Here is an 11995-nt window from a genome sequence, read left to right on the forward strand (position 1 = left end):
CTTATATGTAGAATATTTTAGAATATTTGTGTTTATTTTGATAATCACTTAATTCAACTCAACTTGATTCAACACAACTCAGTTAAATTTAATTTAATTGGCTTAAATTGAATATTTTTGTTGAGATAGATAGCCTTGAAAAAAATGTAATAATAAATTCTTTAATCTTCAGATGTAAAATATGACAAATAAGTATCATATATTAATTACTTAGAGAAAATGTACTCTTTTAATCTTGAAGACCAAGATCTGATGGACCGAAAATTAGTGAATAAATTATAGAATATATGAAATATTAATTAATAATGAGAAAATAAATAATTATTTATATTTGTACCATTTTAGTTATCTAGAGACCAACTTAATATTCCATAGATAAAATGATTGAAGGCATCTAAACATATAAGGTAGTAGATTTAAAAATTTGAAGATACAACAAAGTCTTCAAGTCTAGAAATTGGAGTTAAATCTTATTAGAATTTTTGGTTTAATTAACAAAGGCTATGATCTAGGAGATTTTTTTAAAAAATAAAGAGTTTTATAATTTTCAGCATCTTTGTATTTTTAAGATATATGATTTGTAACTTAAATGTCTATGTATAAAATGTATAGAAGAGCAAGTCCAAAACTTAGGGACCAAGATATTTAGCTTAAGATACTGTTAATTTTGATTTTGATTATTCAATATTTATTTGTTCTTCGATTTATAACATTCAATTTTAATCTAAAACATTATTTTATTTGATTTTGGGAAAATTTGTCAAAAGAAAAGTAACTACTCCTTAAATTGTATCTAGTTATTTATATAAAAGAAAAAAGTACATACAATGTAAAAAATTATTTTTTATTTTAAGATGAAATATATGTTTAGTATCTCAACTTTAAGTAAAATTGAAATTTATTCTTATCCCAAAAAATTTGATACATTCTTGTACAAAACAATAAAAATGAATTAATATGATCCTTTTAATTCAAATACATTAATTTTTTTTTGACATAAAAAAATATCTCTTACTAACATTTGAGTTGTTTATATTAGTTTGGTAGATATGTTTATACTTTAATATTAATTGAAAAAAACGCAGTTTAGACGTAAAAAGAAAATGACGTTATTAGATTAAATGATCATATATAAAGTTTAAAATAAAATGTATATGAACAAATTTTAGTTTTACGTTAAAATTCAAAAACTAAAAATATATTTAAATCTTTATTTTATAATTTATAACATGTTTTTTTGAAAAATTTCATACTTAAAAGTGTTAAATGTTGTAGCATGAATTATAAGAAAGATCTATATATTATATTAATATTATGAGTTTTAGTGTACAATACACATAAAAGTTTAATCAGTAGAATAGACTAATTGCACCTTCAATTCATTTTTCACATAGCTTTTTAACCTTTTTCTTTTTCCATCCCTAATGAATAGTAAAAATGAGTTGAAGCCAATACCCACTGGCGTAGAAACGACGGAAAGTGCAAAAAAATACACACAGGTTTCTTGAACTTTCTTATATATTCTCATTAAGTTTTATTCTTATTTGATTCTAAGTGAACATCTCTAATCACAGAGTCTCTGGAATGAAATCTTATTAAAAAAAATTAACATTGTATAAATTACAAATTTTAAAAATAAAATAAAGATATAAAATATTTAATTATAATGCTTAAGTTAATCTTATAACGCGTTTCAGCCTCTTTCTCGTCTTCTTCTTCTTACCGTGTATTTTGTTTGTTGCATAAATTGAAATTGCGCGGCTCAACGCAGGAATGAATCATTTGTGAAGAGAAAAGATATTAATCTGTTTGTTGTGAAGTTGAATTTGACATTGGATGGAGTCTCGGAGAGATCGCAGGGCAGAAGCTCTTGGAGACCTTCGAGTCCTTCCCGACGAAATCCTATGTGCAATTTTGGAACGTTTCACTCCCCGAGATGTTGCTCGCGTAGCTTGTGTTAGCAGGTAATGCTTTCTACCACTACTCACTTTCTCTGTTTTCTATTTCTATATTTTTCTCCTTCATTTTCCTACAACTTTTGATTCTTATTTATTTGAAGTCTCTTCGATACACCTTGTTTATCATGTCCCTTTTTACATGAATCTTGATGCAAATGGATTGTGCTTGGTCGTTTAATTCATTTGTACTTTTGATGTTTTGCTTTTCGTGTGACTGTGATTCATTGACCAACATTATTGTTGTAAATAAACCGTGTATCTCATGAGTCATGTGGTATAATGTTTATCTAAGTGTGGCAAATTAAATTTTGGCAGTGTGATGTACACACTATGCAACGAAGAACCTCTGTGGATGAGTCTATGCCTAAAAGAAGCGACTGGTTTGCTTCAATACAAAGGCTCTTGGAAGAAAACTGTTCTGCATAAGTATGTCTCTCCTCATATGCAATTGCTCGTTCTGAAATCGAATTATCATCTTTTCGGGCACTTAATTTTAGCTTCTGTTTAGCTTTTTTGACTTGTTTCGAATTGGGCATCTGAGTGCAGTTTGAATCTGGCCGACAAATACAAAGAATACCATAGAGGACCTTTATATTTTGATGGTGAGAGTTCTAACACTACCAGTCTCTTATCTATCTTCTATATTCTGGGTTAGGCTATATGCTCTGAGAAAATCATATGGAAGACTTTTCTATAGATCACTAATACTCACCTTTCTGCAGGGTTCAACTCTTTATTCTTGTACAGGAGATTATACCGCTGTCATACCACATTGGGTGCTTTTCATGCGGATACTGGAAATGTGGAAAGAATAAAAGACATCTCATTGAAGGACTTCTATAATGAGTATGATGCAAAGAAACCGGTACTGGGATAAAATAATTTTAGAAGTGAACTCTATTATTTTTTATTCCTTGAGAATTGAGATAGTTCTATTTTAGTTTATAACTTCTTTTGGAATCACTCACAGTCTTACCAAGGTCTTGGGTTTTAATATGGAAACAGACTCTTTGCATATGCAAGCGTGAGTTTGTGTACAAAACCTTCCCCCGTACCTTTGCATAGGAGCCTTCTAGCACTGGTGTACATTAGTTAGTTAGTTAGTTTATATCTATATATGTATTCACATTTGCTATTAATCTCTTAAGTATTTGAGTAGTGGTATTGTTTTCTCCAGTTTTTTTTGTTCTTGTAAGATGGAAAGTGAGAGATGAGTACTCCTTATCTTTCTTAATGAGGGTCCTTTGCAGATGATAATAGTCTGGTTGTAGGTCGTGCTACGCGTTCTAGATATTTTGAAATTCATCAATCTTGAATTTCCAATTATTTTTAGTTTTATTTATTTTTATTAAAATTTAATTTTAATGACTTACGCATCCAGGTTATGCTCAGTGGATTGGCTGATACATGGCCCGCCAGGCATAAATGGACAACTGATCAGCTGTTGCTAAACTACGGAGATGTAGCATTTAAAATTTCTCAACGGGGTGCCCGAAAGATCTCCATGAAGTTCAAGGATTATGTCTCGTACATGAAAGTTCAGCATGATGAAGATCCCTTGTATATTTTTGATGAAAAGGTGCTTTTTGTACGACCTCCCTGCACTATTTCCTTTCCTATTTCTTGTTCTGCAGTATTTGAGAGTATGCAAGTTCTTTTAACTTTTTTTTTTACCATTAATTCAGTTTGGTGAAGCTGCACCTAGCTTATTGAAGGATTATTGTGTGCCTCATCTTTTTGAAGAAGACTTCTTTGATGTCTTAGACACAGATAAAAGACCATCCTATAGGTGGCTCATAATTGGACCAGAGAGATCTGGTGCCTCTTGGCATGTTGATCCAGCTCTTACCAGTGCATGGAATACTCTTCTTTGTGGGCGTAAAAGGTAAAGATCTAAGCCTCTTGACATGTAAATTTTGCCTCCATTTTTTCTCTGTAGCTTGTAACATAGTCTATGACTGTTTACATGGCGTTTGAGGAAGCTATATGCTCGGTCCATTTCTAAGTTGAAAATAATAAATTGGTTCCTTTAGCTTATTAGAATTCTTTCTTTTTGTTTTTTGAAGTTACTATAGAGGCTAGGAATGAGGAAAAATGGGTTAAATGTTAGTAGTGAGACTTCTTAGGGGTTAAACTTGGCATCTATTTTTTCCTAAAGAAACTAGGTGCTTTTAAGTTGATGGGCCATTGCTCTAGCTTATTAATATTACTTTTTATTAGCTACTAATGCATTCCTACTCAATGGTTGTGAGCGAAGATATTGTTTCGTTAACAAGTTCCAAATTTGGTTTTCAATCATAGTAGTTAATAGCATGTTATAATGGAGGTGATGAGAAACCAGAGAGGACCGTTCTGATATTCAGTTTAGAAAAGAATATTGGCATCACACTAAAAAAATATGTGAGGGTGAGTGATAAGTCATGGAGTTGATCACTACATGTTACCTTAATAAGACCAAAATTGGGGTTCTTATAACTCAGAACTCCACAACATATTAATTCTCAATAAGTACTCTTTAATACCCACTAATATTGTATTTAATTCCTAATATTTTCATAATTATTTTTTATATTTAATTAAAAGATAAAAATCACAAAGAAAACTCAAAAGTGGAGCGTCCCCGAGCTGCTATAGGAATGAAATAGCAAAGTGGTTTTCAATAGCGGCCTGTTCAGCTGCAACAGCAGAGATTTTTGCATGCTGCAGCTAGCAGTACCTTGATAACTGCTTTAAACACTACATCACTGAACAATGTTCTTTAGAGGTTTTTGGGTAAAATTATGACTTCGCTCCCTTTTTAATGCTTTTTTTATTTATTTCGAAAATATAATTGGATGTGAGACTGTTCTTACCTGACCATTCCATAAAAAGTTACTCCCATTTTGACCTTTGTTTCTTCACACTCTACAGGACATTTTTTCTCTCCAGTTCACATTATACTAATTTTTATTTAATTTATCAGGTTCTTTTTGTACTAATTTCACCATCAATTTTATTTGGACTTTGCTTCTTTGTTCTTACAGCTCTTAAATTGATAGCTATTTGTGTATAAACTACCTTATTATTGGTCATGAACTTATTTATATTTTTTAGCATTGCAGTATAAATTATTTAGTTTGTATTATAATATTTAAAATAATGGTTACTCCATTTTCCTGCATTCTAAACTATAGTTCAATGTTTTTTGAACTAATGCTACATGGAAGAATTTATAAGATAGTAGCACTGAGATAGCATGTGAGAAGATTGATCAGTTTTAGACGTAGAGCACTTTTCCTGTTATGTAAGCTAATATTTTACTCGTGATAGCTTCTTAAATTTTGTATGGACCAAGGTTGAACAAGAATCCGAAAAACAAAAAACCTATATTCTCTAAAGACACTTCAGTTTTATCAATCCCATGGGTCTTAGATGTTGTAGATAGATGTCGTATAATCAAAATTAAGCTTTTCTTCTTCTTCATTTTTCTTTCTGTAATTGTCTCTGCCTCTCCCCGCAGCTGCAAACCACCCCTCACTTGGCACCCATGTGTGTGTGTGTTTGTTGGGAAAGAGGCTGTTAGTAGATATCCTTCTTAACATGAGAGTCAATGGATTATTATTAGCATGTTTGGTACAACTTAAATATAGAATTGCAAAACTTTTGAGCAAGCTGGCAAAAATAAGCAGTTATTTTATTTTTCTAACTAAACTGAACCAAGCATGTATTAAGTAAATGTCATGGCAAAGCATAAGAAAAATGTTAATCTGGTATGGGCTTGATTATTTAACATAAATCAGATTTTTTGTTCTTTATTGATTCAATAACAGATAACACAAGTTTTATTTGATTTGGTGCTTAGATTTTCTGTGTTAGTTCTTGATTATGTTCCAGATAACTAATGCTGAAGTGGTAATGTTTCACGTACATTTGATAGGTGGGCATTATATCCTCCAGGAAAAGTGCCTTTGGGTGTGACAGTTCATGTTAATGAAGAAGACGGTGATGTCAATGTTGAGACTCCATCATCACTGCAGGTACTACAATGTTGTAATTGTAGTGATATATATCCTCGTTTTAGTGGTGAACCATAGTAACTTTTTGTGCCTATCTGTTGATGCGTGTTGTAATTATTTAAAGGGAAAGAAAATCATAGTATTCTAATGAGAACAAAACGTATATTTAAGAAGATCGAACTCAGTTTTTTTACTCTAAAAAGCATTACAATTTATGAAGCTTAAAGAATAACACTCACTAACAACATGGTCTTAAGAATAAACCATGAACTCACGGGAATAACAAAACAGATTAAAATGAAAAAACTGACGCCTTAAGCCTACGGTAGCAACAACAGATAAAAGCAACATAAGCTGAATGTGGACAAGTTTCACTCTCGAAGCATTTTCCTAACAATGTGGTTATTATTGTTAGTCACGTATATGTTTGTTTGCAGTGGTGGCTAGACTTTTATCCTCTTCTTGCTGACGAAGACAAGCCATTTGAGTGTACACAGCTACCTGGAGAAACAATTTATGTTCCAAGTGGATGGTGGCACTGTGTGCTAAATTTGGAAACAACTATTGCTGTGACGCAGAATTTTGTGAATTCCAACAATTTCGAATTTGTATGTTTGGATATGGCACCTGGTTATCATCATAAAGGAGTTTGCCGTGTTGGGTTGCTTGCTCTTGATGAAGATGGTTATGAAAATGTCAGACAGAACATGCCATGTAATGAAAAGAACTCAAGTTACAACGATTTGTCAAGGAAAGAGAAAAGAGCCAAAACTCAGAAAGATGCAGATGGTCTATTTAATAAAAGAGCCATAAATGGTGTATCTAGAAGCTACAATTTATGGAAAGATGGATTTTCCTATGATATAAACTTCTTATCCATGTTTTTGGATAAAGACAGAGACCACTACAGTTCCCTGTGGAGCTCAGGGAACAGCATTGGTCAGCGAGAACTAAGAGAATGGCTATCCAAGCTCTGGATTCAAAAACCAAACTTAAGAGAGCTAATATGGAAGGTTATTTTCTTCCTCCAGTTATGCATTCTTTCAGCTCAGTGTTACATTATCAGATTTTATGACCTTTTTCCATTTATATATGTCTAGGGAGCATGTATTGCACTAAATGCCAACAAGTGGTTAGAATTCCTATCAAAAATTTGTGCCTTCCATAATTTGCCCCCTCCCACCGACGATGAAAGGCTTCCAGTTGGTACGGGTAGCAATCCTGTGAGTTTTTTTTTTAATGATTTTAACTTGTATTTTCCCGAAGATTGAAATACAATAACTTTTTTTATTTTTCGATAAAAATATTTGCTCCTTAGTGTAACAATAAAATTGATAATTGAAAATAACCCACCATGGCCTTGGAACTGTTGTAGATTTTAGTGGAGTCATTAAAGGTTTTATTGGTTCTATTGCAATGATTGGACTTTACTGAAATATTAAGCATATTATTTCATTTCTTTGTTACCCTTGTCCAAATCTTTGAAGTTAATGCTCAGTTGAAACATATGGAACAAAATCACATTTCAAAATGCCTCCTCCACTATTGACTGTCTTATAAACCAGAAAAATCTTTGATGAACTACTGTATTGATCCCATGTTCTACTGTAGGCGTTTTGGGTTCTTTTATTTATTCTGCCTTAAGGTAGTTATTTTGGGTCGTTTTTTCTGCCATGGTTGCCATCTGAGGAAAAAACACACAGATTTTTAGTCATCTTTTGGCACCTCATGAGTTGCTGGCTAGTAGTGATAATGATCATGACGGTCACAACAAGTGATGGTAGTAGTGGCAATGATTATAATAATAGTGGTAGCAGTGGCTGTAATGGTCGTTGTCTGGTGTTGTGGTGGGAGGTGGTAGTGATGTATAGTGGGTCTTTTGGTGATGAAATGGTGGTGGCAGCAAGGGGCACAGTGGTGGTGACTATACTATACTGGTTGTAGCAGTGCCGGTATCAAAGACAACAAAGATAATGATGCAATGAATTATCTGGCTAGTAGTGCCAATGATCATGACGGCATCAACAAGTGATGGTAGTAGTGGCAATGATTATAATGATAGTGGTGGCAGTGTCTGTGATGGTCATTGTCTGGTGTTGTGGTGGGAGGGATAGTGATGCATATTGGGTCTTTTGGGAGAATTGGAAGAGTTAAATTTGTTTTCATGGCTAAAAGTTATTTCTTTTATTGTTTTAAAAATTTATATCAAAGTGTTTCAAAATTGAATTAAAAACCAATTCAACTTCGTTTTAGCCAAGCATGTTGTTTTGTTTAAAACTAAAAAAACAAGAACTCACAAGCATCCTACATAGGTCCTAATATTATGTACTTGAGTTATGGCATGAGAATGACTTCTGGTGTGATCATTCATTTTTTAACAGTAATTTTGGAGTATATAATGGCTTTCTGACTGGGAATATTTCGGTTATCTAACCAGGTTTATTTAGTGGGAAACACTGTTGTTAAGATTTTTGTTGAAGGAGGACTGGAAGCTTCACTTTATGGTTTAGGCACAGAGGTACTACTTTATTGGCATTATGTTTCCATTCCTTATATTGTACGCATATCTAATTTTAATATTTTTTTTCTGTATATTTTACAGCTAGAGTTTCAAAGCCGGTTGCATGAAGCCAACTCCCCGCTTAGTAAACATATACCTGATGTTTTGGCCAGTGGAATTATTTATCTTGAAAATGGATCTTGTACCAATTTAAGTTGGGATGGAAAAGGTGTACCTGATATCATTGTGAAAAACAATATCACCAGTAGGAAATGCAATGTTGATGATTTCTCATTTGGGGTGTGGGGCAGGAAACAGTTTGAGTATAAGAATGCTGGGATGCCTGTGGATGAATCAGGTAGCTTAGCTGGTAACTCATACATATGGCCATATGTGATAACAAAACGTTGTGCAGGGAATATGTTTGCAGATCTGTAAGTCATGTCATTCTTGTTTAGTGTTAATTAGTAGCAATTATAGTTGCTTATTTCTAGAAGTAACATAATTCTCTGTATCTTATGTATTTTGTTTTATGCAGAAGAGATAAACTGACATGGGAAGATACAACAAACTTGGCCTCATTCTTGGGGGAGCAACTGCATTATCTTCACCTGTTGTCATATCCGCCTCCAAATATCTCATCTTTCTCTGATATTGATCATGAATTAAGCTTGGTTGAGGCCAATGGTTGCATTGCTACTGTTAACAGTAAATCAAATGTTACAGCAGAATGGTGGCTCTTCACCAGAACCTTAGCAAAGATGAGGAAAGATGTGTCAACCCGTTTGACCAAGTGGTACAGTTTGTCCCTTTTGGCCCTGACTTCCTGTTAAACAGTATGGTTTGAATTAGTTGATATGTAAGAAATGCACCGAGGGGAAAACATAATTTTTTATGCATAGGAATGAAAATTTTATAGCCTTCCAAACACTTTGAAGTTCAAAAGGAGTTCTTATAGATAGGAAAACTGCCAATTTCAGTAGCGGTGTTTAACAACTATTTAAAGCTTTCTTTTGACTCAATCCTTCTTATTTGAACTTTGTTCATGTGTTATTATGTTTTATTTTTTTGTTTTGCCTACCTATGTTCTTCTGTAACATACTATTCTCTATTTTGCAGGGGTGATCCAATTCCTATCAAACTCATTGAGAAGATTGATGAATATATTCCACCCGATTTTGCTGAGGTTTTTTCTAAACTCAAATTCACATTTTGATATCAACTTGTGTGTGGATATGCTAGAGTTGATTTGTTTCTATAATCTATGTAACTTTTATTGGACTTCAGAAGTTTGGAAACTATGCTTGTAAACCTTGCTCCTGGATACACACGGACATTATGGATGATAACATTTACATGAAACCATCATTGGTTTGCTCTACCGCTGCTGCGAATAATGAAGATAGCACCATGCTGGACAATGTTTTGTTGAGTAATTATGAAGTAAAATCATGGTGTCCTAGTCACATTCTTGACTTTAGCGATCTTTCAATAGGTCAGTACTTCTGCTTTCCTATATCCAGGAAATTTGTATTGAACTTATATCGGAATGTTGTGATCGTATGGCATCATAGTTTTTTAAGTACTTTCATAATCTACAAGATTTTTTTTTTTATCTGTACAGTTGAATTGGTGTGTTTTCTGTGATATACACGAAAAAATACATGTTATTAACACCCCCGTAGTATTTATTTTTCATTTATTTATGACTTCATATCTACATGCACTACTTTTACCGTTTTCAGGCTAATGCATGTTCTTCAGCAAAAAGTAATCATCATGATTTTTTGCTTTCTCCCTAAAGAATTAGTTGTTCTAAATTTGTTATCGTTGTAACAATTTCCCGAAATATTGTGTTTTCATACTTATGTTTCATTCTTCATTAGACTTTCAGAGGAATGCCGCTCCCTTTTTTTCTGTTTTCACAATTTTCTTCCATTACCCTGTTAGGATGGTTTTTATAGTTCTTATTCTACCTTCCTCTTATTTGTCTGTCTAATATATTTATAATTAAGTGTACAATTATTTATGATTGACTCATCATTTCTACATCAACTCTTTAACTCCAGGCAGATGTGGACGAAAGTATAACTGCGGTAAATATATTCTGATGTTATTTCTATTTGGTGGTTATTTCAGTTTTTTTTTTTTTTTCATTTGCAGGTGATCCTCTTGTTGACTTGATACCAATTTATTTAGATGTGTTTAGAGGTGATTCACGTCTCCTTAAGCAGTTTTTAGAAAGTTACAAACTTCCTTTTGTTCGTGAGGTATCAAGGTGGGAGTCAACAGAGGGTGATCAAAAGTTTGGCCGACTTTCATATCTTGCCATGTAAGTAACGGTCTCCATAATTCTTACATAATTAAGTTCTTATGAACGTTCAATTTACACGAATAAATTTATCTAGAAATGTAAAATAGTCTGTCTACCTATAGTCAATGAAATACCCAGTCAAGATGGATTCTTTTAGTACTAATTATAGCGTTAATAATTATTGACATTGGAAAATGAATTTTACGATATTTCACTAGAATATTTATTTATTTAACTCTTTTGAAAGGCATTTCGCATATTTAATTGAAACTAACAGCGGTTTAAAACAAAAACACTTCTTGAGAAATTGGTAATTGTAAATCTGTCAGTCGCAAATAGAGTTGCGGAACCCATTGATGATGACTTTGTCCTACACGCTTCTCTTGTGGTCAAATTATCAAAAGTATAACGTTATGTTTGGATCAATGGAATGGAAATGAAATGACTTTTGTTTTCGGTTCGGATTGTCTAATAGTGTAAACTGAAGCATATCATTGTAAAATCCGTTCTGTCCCCATCAATCCCATGTCTCTATTTTTCTTCCCCTAATTTAACTTAAATGGGATGGAACTACACTAGTAAAGCTATTACTCAGTTTCGTTTTCTTTGCAACAATGGAGTAGAGACTTTACTTCTTTGCATTTTATAATTCAAACAATGATACAATTGTTTTAAGGATTTTGTCAACAGTTAATCTAGCGGCATTCAATTTTTTTAATGTTATTGAATTATTATCCCGTATTTTCTTTTAGCAATTTTATTCTATCTATTGAATAAGGATTATGGTTTTGACAAATAGTAATTGTTGAAGTAGCTGGTTGGGTTTTATTAATTTTCTTGAAATTGTAGGTGTTATTGTATCTTGCATGATGACAATGTATTGGGAGCTCTTTTTAGCATATGGGAAGAACTGAGGTCGGCACAGTCATGGGAAGAAGTTGAGGTGGCAGTGTGGGGGGAACTGAACAATTACAAAGGCTTTCCGTGACCATTGGCAGCATTTAAATATTTTTGGAACCGAATGCACGTCGGAGCCTCAGTGATGATAAATATTCAACTTGTCCTGTACTATATTCTGTACCCGTAAATGAGAGAGGAGAGTTCAGCACATGTATTTTTTTGTCGTTAGCTTTTTCATTCATTACATTTTGTTTGATAATTTAGTTGCGGAGTCATTACATTTTTGTTTGAATATATTAATATATACGTGACCCCAAAAAATTCACAA

The 11995-nt window shown here is 32.8% G+C and overlaps 1 protein-coding gene across 2 annotated transcripts; it reads left to right on the top strand.

Moving 5' to 3' along the window:
* Nucleotides 1-1679: 1679 nt before the first annotated feature.
* LOC114162223 (F-box protein At1g78280) lies at nucleotides 1680-11995 on the top strand. 2 transcript variants are annotated; one of them, XM_028046039.1, is made up of 16 exons: nucleotides 1680-1964; nucleotides 2274-2384; nucleotides 2505-2560; nucleotides 2681-2823; nucleotides 3340-3537; nucleotides 3644-3843; nucleotides 5875-5974; nucleotides 6391-6966; nucleotides 7054-7176; nucleotides 8391-8471; nucleotides 8556-8887; nucleotides 8992-9249; nucleotides 9573-9639; nucleotides 9741-9948; nucleotides 10617-10785; nucleotides 11617-11995. In XM_028046039.1, exons 1-16 carry the CDS (start codon nucleotides 1837-1839, stop codon nucleotides 11753-11755), a joined length of 2889 nt encoding a protein of 962 aa, XP_027901840.1. In that variant the 5' UTR covers nucleotides 1680-1836; the 3' UTR covers nucleotides 11756-11995. The 2 variants fall into 2 exon arrangements, with proteins under 2 accessions (XP_027901840.1, XP_027901841.1); XM_028046040.1 differs by having other exon boundaries at nucleotides 8995-9249.

Source organism: Vigna unguiculata, chromosome 9 (genome assembly GCF_004118075.2).
Source record: "Vigna unguiculata cultivar IT97K-499-35 chromosome 9, ASM411807v1, whole genome shotgun sequence".
Lineage (NCBI taxonomy): Eukaryota > Viridiplantae > Streptophyta > Magnoliopsida > Fabales > Fabaceae > Vigna > Vigna unguiculata.

Coding starts and splice junctions, on each gene's coding strand:
- LOC114162223 (XM_028046039.1), top strand. CDS start 1,837: ATGGAGTCTCGGAGAGATCGCAGGGCAGAAGCTCTTGGAGACCTTCGA. Junction 2,385..2,504: donor AAGAAAACTGTTCTGCATAA/GTATGTCTCTCC, acceptor ATCTGAGTGCAG/TTTGAATCTGGCCGACAAAT. Junction 3,538..3,643: donor TGTATATTTTTGATGAAAAG/GTGCTTTTTGTA, acceptor CCATTAATTCAG/TTTGGTGAAGCTGCACCTAG.